This window comes from Engraulis encrasicolus, chromosome 11, assembly GCF_034702125.1.
Source record: "Engraulis encrasicolus isolate BLACKSEA-1 chromosome 11, IST_EnEncr_1.0, whole genome shotgun sequence".
Classification (NCBI taxonomy): domain Eukaryota; kingdom Metazoa; phylum Chordata; class Actinopteri; order Clupeiformes; family Engraulidae; genus Engraulis; species Engraulis encrasicolus.
Window position 1 is genome coordinate 49,130,108 of NC_085867.1, and position 17,803 is coordinate 49,147,910.

At 44.1% G+C, this 17,803-nt stretch overlaps 2 protein-coding genes across 3 annotated transcripts; one reads left to right on the forward strand and one right to left on the reverse strand.

Moving 5' to 3' along the window:
- On the forward strand, nt 1-4,386 carry LOC134458487 (trichohyalin-like). 2 transcript variants are annotated; one of them, XM_063210816.1, is made up of 3 exons: nt 1-462; nt 1,427-1,753; nt 1,892-4,386. In XM_063210816.1, the coding sequence occupies exons 1-3, from the start codon at nt 28-30 to the stop codon at nt 4,376-4,378; spliced, it is 3,249 nt and encodes a 1,082-aa protein (XP_063066886.1). In that variant the 5' UTR covers nt 1-27; the 3' UTR covers nt 4,379-4,386. The 2 variants fall into 2 exon arrangements, with proteins under 2 accessions (XP_063066886.1, XP_063066885.1); XM_063210815.1 differs by having other exon boundaries at nt 1,427-4,386.
- Nucleotides 4,387-11,678: 7,292 nt separating this feature from the next.
- Nucleotides 11,679-17,411, reverse strand: vps29 (VPS29 retromer complex component). The gene is made up of 4 exons (XM_063210818.1): nt 17,319-17,411; nt 15,017-15,208; nt 14,205-14,440; nt 11,679-12,608 (listed from the first exon to the last, which is right to left on the reverse strand). The coding sequence occupies exons 1-4, from the start codon at nt 17,319-17,321 to the stop codon at nt 12,491-12,493; spliced, it is 549 nt and encodes a 182-aa protein (XP_063066888.1). The 5' UTR covers nt 17,322-17,411; the 3' UTR covers nt 11,679-12,490.
- Between the last annotated feature and the right edge of the window lie 392 nt (nt 17,412-17,803).

A 17,803-nucleotide genomic window follows, 5' to 3' on the forward strand; every position in this document is an offset into this window, starting at 1 on the left:
GGTGTAACTCCATCCGATGGCCACATCATGGGCAGCAGTAGCTACCCTGATATTGACATCGGGGAGAGGAGAGGCACTTGCGCGCACCAAAAAAGGCAAGACAAGAAGATCGGAGAGCTGGAGAGAGAGGTGGCGTCTCTGAAGGCGGAGGAGAAGGCGCGTCAAGCCAAGAAGGATCTGGAGAGAAGGACGCAGATGGAGAGACTCAAGGTGGAGTCGAAGCAGAGACGAAGACAAGTGGAGCGCATGACAGCGGAGATCGAGCGGCAAGAACGCGTGCAGGAGATGCAGAGGAAGAGGATGGAGATGGACCTGCTCAGCATGAAGATGGTGATGTGCGCAGTGGAGCGCGGAGGAGATGCGGAGGTGGAGAGGCTGAGGGCCGAGCTGTACAGGAAGAGGGCCGAGATGAGGAGGCTCGCGGAGGGGGCCGTGACAGGAGGAGGCCTACATGACACACAGGTAGCGTTTGTTGCCTCTTGCCCCTTTTTTCGGTCACGTCGGTTTGTCTGTCAGCAGGATAACAAAGTTTCATCCAAATCCATTCATGAGTAACATGAAAAGATAAAAAGCACTATTTGAGGCAACATGCCTACGCGTTTCGACCCATTGTCTTCATCAGGGCATGCCTGACCATGCGAAAAGAGGCCAGAAACACTTCCCTGGTAGAGGTCTGCACTCTCTGAGTACATTTCTGGTTGTTGTATGTTTTCATTTTTTGTTTTACTACGACTTACTGCATGGTCAGATTGCATGATTTTACTGAATTATATTTGTCTTTCACTGATTGACATTGAATAGCTCTTGATCAGTGTATGCTGTGTTGGAACATGCTATAAAATGTTGGCAGCCGTGGCCTAACGGTTAAGGAGATGAGCTTTATATCAGAAGGTTGCAGGTTCGAATCCCACCCTGACACTTTCTACCTCACCTCATGGCTGAGGTTCCCTTGAGCAAGGCACCTAACCTCACATAGCTCCAATGACTGTAACCAATACCCTGTAAACAACTGGAAGTAGGTTTTGATTTATGAAAGTGTCAGTTAAGAGTAATGTAATGTAATACAAATCATAACTCATGGCCCTACTGCGCCGTGAACGGTAGGGCACTGCTAAGCGGCTCACCCGAGTTCGATTCTGGCCCGGGTCCTTTGCCGACCCTTCCCCATCTCTCTCTCTCCCCACTCGCTTCCTGTCATGTCTTCGCTGTCCTGTTTCAAAATAATTTTAAAAAGGCAAAAATCCTCAAAAAAACAAACAACACAACTCATTTGCTTACTACCTTACCTCATGGCTGAAGTGCCCTTGAGCAAGACACCTAACCTCATGTTGCTCCAGGTCGCTTTTGGATATAAAACAAACTGTCAGCTAAGTGTGTAATGTAATGTAAAGTAATGTAACATAACTCATTTGCTTACTACTTGCAGGTGGATGAAGTAACGACTCTGGATGAGAGAAAGCCAGCAGAGCTGATGAAGAGGATTGAAATGGATAGAAGTCAGAATGCAGAATTGGAGAGAAACGCGAAAGAACACACACAGAGAAAGAATGAGGAGTTGAAACGGGAAAGAGAGGAGGAAGAGCGGAGATTGAAGACGTTAAAACGTGACAGAGAGGAGGAACAACAGAGATTGGAGAAGGTGGTAATGAAGAGAATGGACGAGGAGAGAAAGAATGAGGAGTTGAAACAGGAAAGAAAAGAGGAAGAGGAGAGATTGGAGAAGGTGGTGGAGCTACGGAGAAAGCTGGAGAAGGTGGTAATGAAGAGAATCGATGAGAAGAGAAAGAATGAGGAGTTGAAACGGGAAAGAAAAGAAGAAATGGAGAGATTGGAGAAGGTGAAACGGGAAAGAGAGGTGGAAGAGGAGAGATTGGAGAAGGTGGTAATGAAGAGAATCGATGAGGAGAGAAAGAATGAGAAGTTGAAACAGGAAAGAAAAGAGGAAGAGGAGAGATTGGAGAAGGTGAAACGGGAGAGAGAGGAGGAAGAGGAGAGACTGGACAAGATGGTGGAGCTACGGAGAAAATCTGAGGCGTTAGACAGGCAGTCGCAAGAGGAAAGAGATGAAAGAGAGAAGCAGTTTAAGGAGATGGAGGAAGTGATTGACGTGGCACTTAAAGTAAAGGAGCTGGAAGGAACATTGGACGCCTTGAGGAAAGAGAATGGAGACGTTGAAACCGGAGAGTTGGTAATGAAGAGGATGGACGCGGAGAGAAAGAATGAGGAGTTAAAACGGGAAAGAAAGGAGGAAGAACAGAGAAGACGGTCACAAGAGGAAAGAGACGAGCAGTTTAAGGAGATGGAGGAAGTGATCGACGTGGTACTGATTGACGAGGTGCTGAAGGTCACAGAGCTGGAGGGAACATTGGACGCCTTGAGGAAAGAGAGTTACGACCTCAGTGTGCAGTTAGGCGAAGAAACAAATGATGTGGAGAGAAAGAATGAGAAGATGAAACAGGAAAGAGAGGAGGAAGAACAGAGATTGGAGGACGTCAAACTGGCGGAGGCGATGGACAGATGGTCGCAGGAGGAAAGAGAGAAAAGAGAGGAAAGAGAGAAAAGAGAGAAAAGAGAGGAAAGAGAGGAGGAAGCGCAGTTTAAGGAGATGGAGGAACTGATTGACGAGGTGCTGAAGGTCACAGAGCTGGAGCGAACATTGGACGCCTTGAGGAAAGAGAATCACGACCTCAGTGTGCAGTTAGGCGAAGAAACAAACTGTGTGAAGTTGGACACAGAGAAGCTGACACTGCAAGAAATGGAGAGATTGGAGAAGGTGAAACAGAAAAGGGAGGAGGAAGAGCAGAGATTGGAGAAGATGATGGAGCTACGGAGAAAATCTGAGGCGATAGTCAAACGGTCGCCAGAGGAAAGAGAGGAGCAGTTTAAGGAGATGGAGGAACTGATTGACGTAGTGCTGAAGGTCTCTGAGTTGGAAGGAACATTGGACGCCTTGAGGAAAGAGAATTACGACCTCAGTGTGCAGTTAGGCGAAGAGACAAACGGTGAGCAGCTGGACACAGAGAAGCTGACACTGCAGTTAGACACAGAAAAGCAGACACTGGAAGTGGTGGAGAGGAGCAAAAGAGAGGAGCAAAAAGACACAAAGAGAACAGAAATGGAGAGAGGGCTGCTAGCGGAGACATCAGGCACACGGACAATGGAGGTGAAGCTGAAAAGACAGGATAAGCAGAGATGGATGAGAGAGGAGACGCCGCCGCCGACCACCTCGCGCACCCAAGCATTGGGGAAAGCCACAGCAGATACCGTGCAGCTATGGGCGGATGAGAAGAAAAAACTGATCGAGATGAAGAACAACAATAATAACGAGCAGCAGGAGAGGATCAGAGAGCTGGGACTAGAGGAGGCTGTCCAAAGAGAAAAGGAGTTCGAGAGGGAAGAGAAAACAATAGAAATAACAATGGTGAAAAAAGAAAAGCTACGGAGAAAATCTGAGGCGATAGACAGATGGTCGCAGGAGAAAAGAGAGGAAAGAGAGGAAAGAGAGGAGGAAGCACAGTTTAAAGAGATGGGGGAACTGATTGACGAGGTGCTGAAGGTCACAGAGCTGGAGCGAACATTGGACGCCTTGAGGAAAGAAAGTTACAACCTCAGTGTGCAGTTAGGCGAAGAAACAAACTGTGTGAAGTTGGACACAGAGAAGCTGACACTGCAAGAAATGGAGAGATTGGAGAAGGTGAAACAGGAAAGGGAGGAGGAAGAGCAGAGATTGGAGAAGATGATGGAGCTACGGAGAAAATCTGAGGCGATAGTCAAACGGTCGCCAGAGGAAAGAGAGGAGCAGTTTAAGGAGATGGAGGAACTGATTGACGTAGTGCTGAAGGTCTCTGAGCTGGAGGGAACATTGGACGCCTTGAGGAAAGAGAATCACGACCTCAGTGTGCAGTTAGGCGAAGAGACAAACGGTGAGGAGTTGGACACAGTGAAGCTGACACTGGACGTGGTGGAGAGGAGCAAAAGAGAGGAGCAAAAAGACACAAAGAGAACAGAGATGGAGAGAGGGCTGCTAGCAGAGACAACATGCACACGGACAATGGAGGTGAAGCTGAAAAGACAGGATAAGCAGAGATGGATGAGAGAGGAGACGCCGCCGACAACCTCGCACAACCAAGCGTTGGGGAAAGCCACAGCAGATACCGTGGAGCTATGGGCAGATGAGAAGAAAAAACTGATCGAGGAGATGAAGAACAACAATAATAACGAGCAGCAGGAGAGGATCAGAGAGATGGGACTAGAGGAGGCCGTCCAAAGAGAAAAGGAGTTCGAGAGGGATGAGAAAACAATAGAAATAACGATGGTGAAAAAGGAAAAGAAAGGAAAGAGAATACTGAGGTGGCTGAAGAAGAGACTGAGGATTTAAAACACACACACACACACACACACACACACACACACACATACAAATACAACAAAAAAAACACAACAAAAAGTACAACAAAAAACGCAAAAAAAAAAAAAACAAAAAACATATTGGATGCCTTGAAGAAAGACAGTTATGACCTCAGTGTGCAGTTATGCGAAGAAACAAATGGTAAAAAACACACGGAGAGAATGAAGGAGGAGTTGAAACGGGAAAGAGAGGAAGAAGAGCAAAGATTAGAGAAGGTGGTGGCAGTGGCGATAGACAGACAGCCGCAAGAAGAAAGAGAGGAAAAAGAGGAGGAAGCACAGTTTAAGGAGATGGAGGAAGTGATTCACTTGGTGCTGAAGGTCTCTGAGCTGGAGCGAACATTGGACGCCTTGAGGAAAGAGAATCACAACCTCAGTGTGCAGTTAGGCGAAGAGACAAACGGTGTGGCGTTAGACACAGAGAAGCTGACACTGCAGTTGGACACAGATAAGTGGACACTGCAAGAAATGGAGATATAAGAGAAGCTTAAACTGCAAAGAGAGGAAGAAATGGAGATATTGGAGAATTTGGTGGAGCTACAGAGAAAATCTGAGGCGATAGACAGATGGTCGCCAGACGAAAGAGAGGAAAGAGAGGAAAGAGAGAAGGAAGCTCAGTTTAAGAAGATGGAGGAAGAGGTCGACGTAGTGCTGAAAGTAACAGAGTTGGAGGAAACATTGGACGCCTTGAGGAAAGAAAGTTACAAACTCAGTGTGCAGTTAGGCGAAGAAACAAATGGTGTGCAGTTGGACACAGAGAAGCTGACACTGGAAGTGGAGTGGAGAGGAGCAAAAGAGAGGAGCGAGACACAAAGAGAACAGAAATGGAGAGAGGGCTGCTATCGGACACAACAGGCACACAGATAATGGAGGTGAAGCTGAAAAGACGGGATAAGTAGAGATGGAGAGAGGAGACGCCGCCGACAACCTCAGTGGAGGCAATGAGGAGCTCGGCACACATGGAGGGACAGAGGGAGGAGAGAGGAGGACAAAGAGAGGAGCAGGAGACGGAGGGAGAGAGGGAGGAGAGAGGAGGACAAAGAGAAAAGAGAAAAGAAAGGAAAGACACACAATAAAAAATAGATAATAAATAAAAATATAAAAATACTATATAATAAATAAAAATATAAAAATATAAAAAATACTCACCAACGGCTGTGTATTATTTCAGATAGATTTTAACTCCAGAGTGTAAGTCTTATAGTTCAGAATCAGTGTGTGTGTGTGTGTGTGTGTGTGTACGTGTGTGGTAGTGTCAGGCAGGGTGTGATTTGTTGAAGAACCAGATGGGGGGATATGTTTCAGATTTTAAGCATTATCAATGGAGTTACATACAGCCACTATTAAAATCATGTAGAAAAAGTGGCAATATCAAAACCAGAAGGGGGGACAATCCCCTCAATCACCCCCAACCCCCACCCCCCTACAAATCGCACCCTGATGTCAGGATTGCACTTAGTAGCCTATAGAAAACCTGCCAACACATCAAGTTGCTACACCACACAGAGATTTAAAACTGATTGATTGGACTTCACCACCAGTTTAAAACATACCGGTACAAGGTGAAAAGCACCTTGAAAAAGAAGACAGTAATGTTAGGATATTTGTCAGTGTTTGGTGGAAGCAGGTGCACCTTATATTTTAGGCCTATTAAAAAATATATTGTCCTATGTATTTATTGTTATTATTATTACATTGAAAAGCGCTTTGAGTAGGCCCTACTCAAAAAGTGGAAAAATGCAATATCAGGCCTAAATTAGATATATTTCATTATACTCATTATTAGAAAAAATATAAAACAGGCCTATAGGCCTATGCCTATATTATTTTTAATCTTTAACAGGTCACAGCTGTGTGTGGATGATTTAGAATGAATTGTTAGCAACTACTTACATATTCTGTCAGCTGTGAACATTTGGACTTTGCGATTAAATGTTTTCTTACAAAATAAAAGACATAGGCCAATGGTTTCATTCTTTTCTCTGCACAACAGTCAGTGCCGTTCTATCAGGTTTATCACAGCAATGTTTTCTGGAACCACCAGATGTCGCCGTAGTGCACATGATGCTTTTGATTCATTACACATTTTCAGATACAACCAGGAGGAAGATGCCTCAACAGTTTCAGGAAGCTCCATTTGCCCTTCACTGGGTAACGTATTATTTATATTCCTCCAGTCAAAACAAGGTGTAATATTAGCATTACAGGTTCAGTAGTATCTAGGGTGACCAGATGAGGTTTGCTGAAATTCGGGACGCTTTTTTTGGGGGGGGGGTCGTTGAAAATTAACCTGGCCATTATAGCGATGCAATTCAGACCTTTCAATTTATAGCTTCACATATCCTAAAAACAAGCCCTGACAACATGATTGATTGAAAGGCAGGAAATAAATTGATTATTACAGTAACTTCTTTTCCCCACAGCTGCGATGCCTGCATTGTTTTTCCCCTCGATGCTGTACCAACCTCGCAGCTGCTGTTGACCTCTCATTTTCTCCAATGAGATCTAACGCGCTTTTCTGATGCCTACTTGCATAGATGCTTTAGCATCTGAGCTGCGAGGTTGTTGTACACTTGAACACCGAATGGATTAGCTTGCTGTCACTGCAAGTTAGCTTGTCAGTCAGTGCACTCGCTCGCCTGAACTTGGAACGTTAAAAAGAAACACTGTTGCGAGGATGCACGCTGAGAGAACGACAGATAGATCCCCTCCCCATTCCTTCCTCTACCTGCACTGTCGCTTCTGTCTTTTACTCGCATGGTGGGCTCTTCATCTGCCATGTCGCTACTGTCATTTTGTCAATGAAAGTGAACATTCACGCCGGTCATTGCTCGCGCTTACTGTTGCAATCGAATGGAATTAGAATGTCAGAAAGATAAAATAGAGATACATTGCTGGGGGGCGGCACGCAGCATTTCACGTATTTGGGGCTGCGCAAGCAGCCTCTCGGAGGGCACAGGCGGCAGTAGCAAATAGTTTGAGATGTGTACCTGGTTAAAAAGTTATTATTAGGTAAGTCTAAATTTCGGGACATGCACAGTCAGATTCGGGATTCGGGACAAAAGCTTAGAATTCGGGGCTGTCCCGAATTTTTCGGGACATCTGGTCACCCTAGTAGTATCCTCCTCATCTTGCCAGCAACTTGCTGGCACCACCACGCACTTCAAGGCTGAACTACGGATGCACCCGAGGGTCAAACCGCATCACACACGGCTCCGATTGCGACTGCGAGATACCATTTCTCGTCAGAGCGCATCTCAGGGTGCGCGTCTTCTTAAATCCTGGGAATGTTTGCCGTTTCTATTAGTTTGTTTAGGTTTCTTTGACATCAACGAAATATAGGCCTATGTATTATTAGCTACACAATATTGTTTTCGTTAAAATTACTGACAACACATTTTTTTCCTCATAAAGTTGCGTTAGTTTTTGGCACTCTCCAAATCTCTTGATTCATCATTGATGTGCCTGACCTGACCCGGTGAGGTGTTGGCTCGTCTGCTGTCCAGGACCCAGACAGACAGTGTTAAATTGCAGGTAAATCGTATCTTTATATCGACGGATCATGACCAAACGCGTTAAATTCTCGGAGAACACCTCCAGGAGAGGCAGAATGCAGCAGATACCTCAAAGAAAACACTCTCACAGGTAAGTCCATTTGCTAGAGGAAGCAGAGAGGTGCAGCTTTTACATATCTATTTGGAGACTTGCATATCTCTGATTTAACGGACATATTAAATGAATAGGCCTACACTATTTATTTTCACTATTTTATAGGTCATCTGGGGCCTATACAAATGGATTTGCAGGTAGGTGACAATAGATTACCTTTATCAGTTCAACAGACTCATTTTGGTGATGGGTCTCTCTTCAGCAACCTGAGATAGGTAGCCTAGTTTGGTCCAAGGAAACACTATAGGCGCCGCGCGCCAAGGATCTGGATGGGAACCTGCACTGTCCCCATGACCTCATTTCAGGAACAGAGGACCCAAACCTTTACTATGAAAACTCAGTCGACCCATCTTTGGGATCTTTAGCTAACTTTTATATTTTACAAGCTGAGTTTTTTATTCATAAACACAAATGAAAGAAAAAAAAGGCTTTCTTTAATGTCTTTATTTTAGAGATGTCAGCTCTGTTCAAGTCTCTTAAGTTTGTAAATATTGAGAAAAATGAAAGACTTTTGAATATCCTTTAATGTATTCCTCATGTTTGTCTTGTTTTCTATTTTTCTTTTGTTCAAAGTAACTTGATCTAAATTGTCCTTCATATTTACTGTATTCATGTGACCTTGTTTGCCTTATTGTTAGGCTATGTCATGTCTTTGTCATCATTCTTTGCCATAAAAATCCCCTGTTATAACACTGTTGTAACATAGCCTACGTTTACATGCTCTAAAACAGGTGTGCATGGAAATAGAAGTGCTCCTAGATCAAGGATAAAAAGACTGCCTCCTCCTCGTGTGAAAGAGCCAGTGGTGGGATCAATAGAGATACCAACGACTTTGGCAGCGGGTCCCTTCCTAGTGGTAAATAACAGTTTTACTTTAATATTTTAAACTGAACTTTTAAATCCATTCCCATGTATGCATCACATGTAGGCAATTTCACTATTGACATTTTGAGTAGTTGCTTAATTTTTTCATTGATTTTTCATCTATTTTGCATTGTCTATAGCCTATTCTTGACTGCATCAATTTTGGACAGTCCAGTATTGCATATACATGCAAGTTCCCTTCTTATCACTTGTATAACATAACATATAGTCACTTGTATCTGCAGCAGTCTAGATTGACACCTGGCCAGCGTCGCTACCTGTGCTCCATTGCTGCATCCCATAATAGTGATGAACAGGTGAAGAGGCTTCTTACGCAGCACTACATGAACATCGCACACCGATGCATCAAAACAGGTCAGCTCACATGAATATCGCACACAGATGCATCAAAACAGGTCAGCTCACATGAATATCGCACACAGATGCATCAAAACAGGTCAGCTCACATGAATATTAATTCTCCAGCAGTGAAAAATGAAGTGTTAATTCAACTCTTGGAGAGTACTCTGGGACCAAATACTAGTCTGGGAGATGTAAATACTAGTCTGGGAGATGTTACATTGACCCTCACCCTCGAAGTCAGTGGTTCGCAACCTTTTTTGAACAAGAGCCCCCTTGGTCTCATCAGAAGCCTCCCAACGCCCCCTTGACCCCATCATAAGCACAACAACGCCCCCTTACTATTAAAAAATGAAACTGACTAATGCCCCCCAATGGCAACTAAATACCGCCCCCTCTCAGCTGTATCCTTCTCAACGTCCCCACTCCCCCTAGAGCTCCCCAATGCCCCCAGGGGGGTGGTACAGCCCCGTTGAGAAACACTACCCTAAGTGCTGAATTATTTTTACTGTGTGACTTCTGTTCCTTGGGCGGTTTCACAAAAACATACACAGGCCTATAATGTTATGTCAGGGGACTTATTTGTAGCCATGTCTCATTCCATGTTTATTTTTCTTTATTTTATTTTATTTTTAAAGGAGGTGAAACATTGGCAGACCGTACCATCAAGGTTAGTCAGTCACTGGAGGCAAGTCGAATTCTGGCTGAACGGAGAGAGGCTGAAAGACTTGCTGAAATCCCAAAGTCTGGGGGAAAACACCCAAACAAAAAGAGCAGCCACCTTCCCAAGACTAACAACAACAGACATAAGAGGTAAAAGAAGAAAGACAGAAAATATATTAAAATTCTTACAGAAGCCTGTTCATGTTCCACATTGTAACTGTTCCGCTTTGAGCTGGCATACTTAAACTGTGAAGGTGCTGGCCCAAATGTTCAATTAAACTTTTCAAAAAGGAGGCCGCACCTTGCATTAATTGTGTCTTTATTGCACAAACAGATTACGGCATGTGCCTTCTTCAGTGTGCAACAATGAAACAAAAAGAAATGCTTCTTTATTATATTGTTGCACGCTGAAGAAGGCACACGCTGAGACGCCTTTGTGCAATAAAGACACGATTTATGCAAGGTGCGGCCTCCTTTTTGGAAAACCACATTGTAAGTGCCCAAAAGGCTGATGGTGTTGTGTGTCCCACAGGGTGTCACCTGTCAGCAACTCCATAAAACCAAAGAAAGCCGCAGCTAATAAATCCAGGACAGTAGGCGAACAAGCCAAGGTGTCAACTACAAAAGGTAATTTTTCATAATGGGCTTGTGGGAAAACGGAGCTAGATAACTGGATTGAACAGGTTCAATCAACAGTTTGTCAGAGGGCTCAACTTATGGAAAAAAATGAATGACTTTGGGTGCGCAATAAAAGGTATCAATTTAAAGTAAAGAAGAAAAATCCGCACTCACAAGCTATGTCACGCACTGATGATGGCTTTAGAGCCGAAACGCGTCTGCTTGTGGACATGGTGGTAATCTATACATAAATAATGAGACATAGCTTGTGAGTGCGGAGTCTTCTTCTTTAATCTTGCTATTTAAGACTTTTAGTGATGTGTTAAATAACTGCATGTTATGATGTAGACAAGGTTTTCCAGCCAAAGAGGGAATAGGCCCGCTGGCGGTAACAAATCTACTGAATAATTAACACAGCATGAAAGGGTTAATGTCAAGCCTTAACAGCGGTAGGTTTTGAAAACAGGATGAACATGCATGTGTAGTTTGTGAATGATTATAATAAAATTATGTTTTTATGCATTTGACATGGTAGCAAGAGGGAGTCATTGCAAGCCGAATGTGAAGAGAGACGACTCAGACTCTGAGGACTCGCTGGATGAGCTGCTCAGAGCTTTATCCATGGAGGACGAGGACGAGGACGAGGAGCTATTTCTTTGACAATGACAGCATTAGCTTATTAAGGTATGATTAAATAATGTGATTGCTTTAGAGATGCACCAATACCACTTTTTTGAAAACCGATACAAGTACAATGAGGTGGCACTTTTTTCCCATGCTGCTTTCAAGTCCACAGAACGTGACAAGATTTTGCATTGTTTTGTGTAATAGCAGTATCGTTCCTAGTATCGGCAAGTGCTTGACGAGTACGAGTACGAGTATAATGAGCATTATCGGGTGCATCCCTAGATTGCTTGTGTCATGACATGTAGTAAGTAACATGTCTGTCATGATATGTAGTAATATGTCACTCACTACCATGATGTAATTCATGTAAACGCCTCAAGGCATCATGATGACAGTAAAAAAGAAAGTAATTGTGCTCTACAAATTGCCTTGACGCCAGTAAAAAAAAAAGTTCAAGACCAACAGCATAGTTCACTAGCATCTGTAAATTTATTAGTGAGCGCATGATTTTACAAACAGGGGGGGGTTGTGAACGTTAAGAAGGCCTAAACTCAATTTGAAAGCCCAAAGTTATTTGCAGGACAAAGAAATTAAGTGACGTGTACATAAAACAAATACAAAAAAGTGGCACCACAGTACGTCCTTGGAGAGACATCATAAATGCAATTAACTTTGACAACATTGCATTATTTTCTTCTACAGCCGCCAGATGGCAAGATAAAATTGCAAGCGAATTCTGTCAACTTCCACATATATAAACAAGTATATTACATTTTCTTTTTCTTTTCTTTTTTAACCAAATGGTGAATGTGTATGGTACAGAGCAGAGGGGTATACCAAGAAGCTGGTTCAGCAGTAAACCTGGTTATGTTAGGAGGTAAATCATCTAATAGAGGAGCCTGGACTCCTGTGAGTTCTTATGAAAATGATGACTCCAGGCTCTTCTATTAGATGATTTACCTCTTAACTTAGCCTGGTTTACTCCAGAGGAAAATGATGACTCCAGGCTCTTCTATTAGATGATTCACCTCTTTAATTGAACCTGGTGTACTCCTGAACCAGCTTCTTAGTGTTCCCCTCTGACGTTGGTGTGGAGGTTGTTGTCATGGAGCTGCAGATAAGAAAGGAATGGACAGACGAGCATCAGGGATGCGGGCTGGGCACCTCTTGACGACCTCCTCCCTCATGGCTGAAGGTCATCAGATGCTGAAGGTCATCAGATACTGCCCTCTTCTGCTGCCGTCATCTCACGGCCATCGGCCAGCCACCATCCCCGCGACCCTTACGACTTCTTATACTCGATCCTCTCCACTTTGACATCGTCACCGATGAGCTGATAGACGTACGTGACGACCGTGGACGCCTGGATGTCCATCAGGACGAACGACGGTATAATGTTGCTGTGTGGACAGAGGACAACAAGAAAAAAAAGAAGCAAAGATTCTGGTGTGAAAATGATGAATTATGAACGAGTTTGAAGCCCGCACCATCTAAAAAAAACATTTGACCTGGGAGCAGGACAACCAACAGACTAGATAGAGATGAAAAAAAAAAATTGCTCAGTTTTTAAAACAATTATTTGTACTTAACGTTTCGTGTGTGAACACCATTCTTCAGACATAAAGAAGAAGGGTGTTCATCCGCAACGTTAAGTAAAAAGCAGACCTATATCGTCTCCATCTAGTGTGATGAATTAAACATGGCTGCTGGTGAACTGGTGCTCATGTTTCTGCTCATCTTGCTTTCCTGTCCATTTTAATGGTCATGTTAGTGGAAAGCTGAAAGTATATCCCGATGGCTGGGAAACGTGACCATGTCAGTGGTGAAGCCTGTAGACCAGGGGTGGGGAACCTCTCATTCGAAGGGCCACTTCAAATTCATCCGAGGGTTGTAAAAGTCCTCCGAGGGCCGTACTATGAACACAAACCAGGATTTTCCCCTACACTTTAGGCCTATATTGAAGGCAGCCACATTTTAAACAAACACAACCTTCTTTAGGTTCCCTGAATATAACTTAATTGTATTGCAAATGCATTTTCTAAGATTCCTTTACAAAATATGTCATATTTCATGTGAAGCTGAATAACATTAAAATTCTATCGAGGGCCGGATAAAACGGCCTCAAGGGCAGCAAGCGGCCCTCCAGACATAGGTTCCCCACCCCTGCTGTAGACAGTCAGGTGTGAATAATACATGTGGATGATACAGGATGTTCATCATGACGGTAACTTTGTGCATCTTCACCTGACTCAAGTTCATGTATTCCAAGTTCTAAGATCCCATGAGTCTCATGTGTAAAAATATTAACAAATAAAAAAAACGCATTGCACTTGACAGGCATGAAATGCAATTATTTCAGTATCCTTATGTGACAGCAATGTTTGATTTCTGTTTCTTTGTAACAACTCATTTACATTACATTACACTTAGCTGACACTTTTTTTGTATCAAAAGCGCATTACAGTTATTTAGATAGAGCGAGGGTATTGGTTGTAGTCCCTGGAGCAGGGTGGGGTTAGGTGCCTTGCTCAAGGGCACCTCAGCCATGGATGGAGGTGTAGGGAGGACTGGTAAGGGTGGGACTCGAACCTGCAACCAGCTGATCTTAAAGTCCACCTCCCTAACCACTATACCACGGCTGCCATCATCATATTGAAAGGCCAACTTGGAAACTCCAACTCCCATCATCATTGTGACACAGCACTCCACAGTACACAAGTGCACACTGCACACAACGAAATTGCATTTATGCCTCACCCATGCAAGGGGGCAGCCCCCAATGGAACAGTGTGGTGGGACGGTAGCCGTGTGGTGGGACGGTACCATGCTCAGGGTACCTCAGTGATGGAGGAGGATGGGGGAGAGCACTGGTTAATTACTCCCCCCACCAACCTGGCGGGTCGGGAGTCGAACCGGCAACCTTTGGCCTACCCTAACCGGGTACCCATGACTCACACAAACACAATCCCCAACTCACTGAACAACCCCCTCCTTACGTTTCCAGTGCATTGTAGGCCCCCGTGGCTGACCCGGGGTTGATGTAAAACTTGTTCTCGTTCTCGAAGGCCTCGAACTTGTGTGTGTGTCCGGAGATGAGGATGTCGACATCCAGCTGCCGCTGCAGCAGGGCCAGGCTGGCCATGTCCCCCCAGGGGATCACCTGGTGCCCGTGGATCAGGCCGATCTTGAACTGGCCCACCGTCACCACCTTCTGCTCCGGGTAGTTCAGGTTCTGTAGAAAAACAGAGTACATTAGTTGTAGCATCAAAAAGGAGGAAATCGAAGGCACTCTTGTTAGCCAAAAAATATAAACACCCATTATTTAAACATGGCTATTTTAATTTAAAAACATGATCAGGGCAGACCAGGTTCTGTAGAAGACAAAAACAAGTACCTCTATATATTACAAGATTATTTGTAGGTTTAGTTTAGTTCATTTGTTTTATTTAAACAGGGACCATGTGCAAAGTACATTAGTTACAAAAGTAAAAAGATGATCCTGTAGGGTTGTAAAAGTCATTGACCCAGAAAAAAATGTTTGCACTGGAATTCAATTCAATTCAACCAAACCATATGTACAAGACATTGCAAATAATAATTTCATTAAGTCGATAAATGTCACAGTTTTCCCTTCCATCTCAAACCTTTAAGTGAAAGCCCAACTGGGAAACTCTAACTCCCATGGTCATTGTGACACAGCACTCCACAGCACACACAAGTGTTCACTGCACACGACGAAATTGCATTTTTGCCTCACCCGTGCAAGGAGACAGCCCCCAATAGCTCCTGCAAGGCGCCCGAAACCTACCTCATCAAAGTCTCCTCTGACGATGTGGACGTCTCCTGCCAGTGTTTTTAGGTAGTCGTAGCTCTCCTTGGTGCACAGGTTCCCCGTGCACAGGATATGCTGGATCTTCCCCGGTACCAGGAGCTTCTTGAACTTGGCCGGTAGTGTGTTGCACCGGTGAGGAATGTGCAGATCGCCTAGCACCAGGACCAACTGATGATGCAATAACGCAACCACATCCAGGTCAAACAGGAACAGAGGTGAGGATAGAAGGGTTTGTTAGAAAATCGATCGCCACAGAGGGGTGTGCTAAGAAGCTGGTTCAGGAGTAAACCAGGCTACGTTAAGAGGTAAGAAGGAAAATGACATTTCCAGGCTCCTTAACTTAACCTGGTTAACTCCAGAATCAGCTTCTTAGTATAGGCCCCTGGCCTTGTATTTTAGTGAACCCATAGCACCTGACACATGGAAGGAACCATAGTTCTTTTGCATAGATTACGGTTAATGAAGCTTGTGAAAATTTGACTTACACCTGATTTACAAATTGTATATTTTAAAAACACCCTAAGCTCTTTTTATATCTGTGAACAAAGCAAGGTTTGTTAGTGTGTGCTGTGCAGTCTTAATGCAATATAAATTAAATATAAAATTCTGCTCATTATACGGCAATGAACCGGTGGGTGCGCCACACGGCCAATCGAATGATACCACTTGACCAATCCTGAGTCTAGTGCAGCTACGGTTTGGGTTGGGTCCTAGCAGGCCGGATTATCCATAAGGGCCAGTGGCACAGGGTGCAGGGGCACCAACCATATACAGCCAGTTAGGGGGCACCTCATTACACAAACTTTATTGTTCATAAAGGGGGGCACCACAGTGTCTTAATGTGGTCCTGGGTCCTCTCGGGAGGACTACCACACCTACTTAATAAGAAATCCAATGACCAGTCCCTGACCAGTCAGTGCAAGCCAAGGAGGGTAGACTACCGCACAACAGCCAGCCATCATCCCCATTAGTAAGTCTGCAAAACCAAGATTCCTCGCCTCGGGAGCGCAGTGAACAGAAATGAAAGGTTGGTGGTGGAGGAGGAGGAGGACACTTACTCTGTGACCAGCCTGAGCACAATGGACAGGTTGATTGGAGGCAGGAAAGGGTGGAGTAGAGGGGGGTGGGGGTGAGGGGAAATGGTGTGGAGAAATCAAGAAAGAGTGTGATCAAATAAACAAAAAGTGGAAAACAATGTGAGATGAGGGGAAACTGAAATTAGAATCCAAACGTGAATAAATGAATGATAAAATAAAACGAGCCATTCACAAACACAAATCAGGAAAAATGGGGTTAGTGATGTAAATAAAAATGTTAGTAGTGATGATGGTGGTTAGTACTTCTTACGTGCATGCATGCATGAAGTTATGCATTAATATTGTCCTACTGAACAAAAACAATAGGGCAGCACAAAGTTATCTGAAGCAAATTAAACACATAGCATGTTAATGGGTGTTGGCATTCCAGAAAGGCGAGCCCAATGCCATGAAACCTAGTCAACACAAACCGAATGCAATGAATGATTTGGTTATGCACAATGGCATTTCGTTTCATCAAGCCTCCCCTGTCGTACTACCAATACCAACCGCTGAACTCCAAACTGTTAGAGCTAGAACTAATTGATGTAAACACCACCAAGCTAGTTAGCAGCTGCCATGTACAGTTTAAACTGCTAACTAGCTTGCAACAGGCAACAGCTTTCCTTCAGTATATTTTAGAGTATATCTGCACATTTGTCGAATCTGACAGATCTTTAAAAATAAAAGAGGTGTAATGCCTGTCAGCATTGAGTTAATAATATTATTAATTTACGAGGCACACAATCTATATCGCTACAAGTAAAGGCTGGGAGCATTTGCAACATAGCTAGGATGTCTTCCTAGCTCTGTAGCTTGGCTGGACCTTATCAGTGGAGTGGCTAGCTACTCATTCAGACACCATTTGGGGTTTCCATTCAAAGTTCGATGACAATGGGTGAATAGAACAACTAGCAAGCGAAACAAAGCATGATGATCCAAGTAAGAAACGTGTAAATAAAAACTGAAAGGGCCGTATCGCTGGCATAAGGCTCTTTCCCACTTTTGCTGTCAGTGTCATGTGATCTTTCACCCATCTCGAACTCCCTGAAGGAGCTGTGAGGCGACAAGGTTTAGAAACCACATCTCTATCTCCACAAAAAAGCTCGCAACACCTACATCTACTGGCATGCATGGTACACCGACATTTTCTTGCCACAATGCCGTTAAACTTTGGATATGTTTGAAAGCTATCTGCTTACCATCTTCTTCAGCTGATGTGTATGTTGGACCTCCGGAAAAAGCTACGCACCAACACGTACAAGACGTGACGTCACGTCGAATAGCCAACCAATAGAGTTCTTCAGCGGAAGCGGAAGCATGTAGTAGATTGTAGTCTTTCATGTTAGCATTTAAGGACGTCCTGGTTCCTATCGGCTTCCGGCCTCCATTGGGAATGAATAGGGGTAAATTTCAAATAAGCTCCGAGTGCAAGCACGCGCTTAGCGAACCCCCGCAAACTGTCGAGGGTGTTAAAAATAGGCTGTAGGTAAGACATGGTTGATCATTTTGTGTCAAACTTCGACATAAATACGATGTTGCGTCCATATGCTAAACCCGGAAGCTTTTGGCGACTACAGAAGCGGCGCCAGTATCTAACGGCATGTACGTGCGGAAGGTTGTACCCATGGCAACCAAAGGAAAGTATGTAGTTCGGAAGTTTTAATGATCAGAAAGGGGTTAGCAA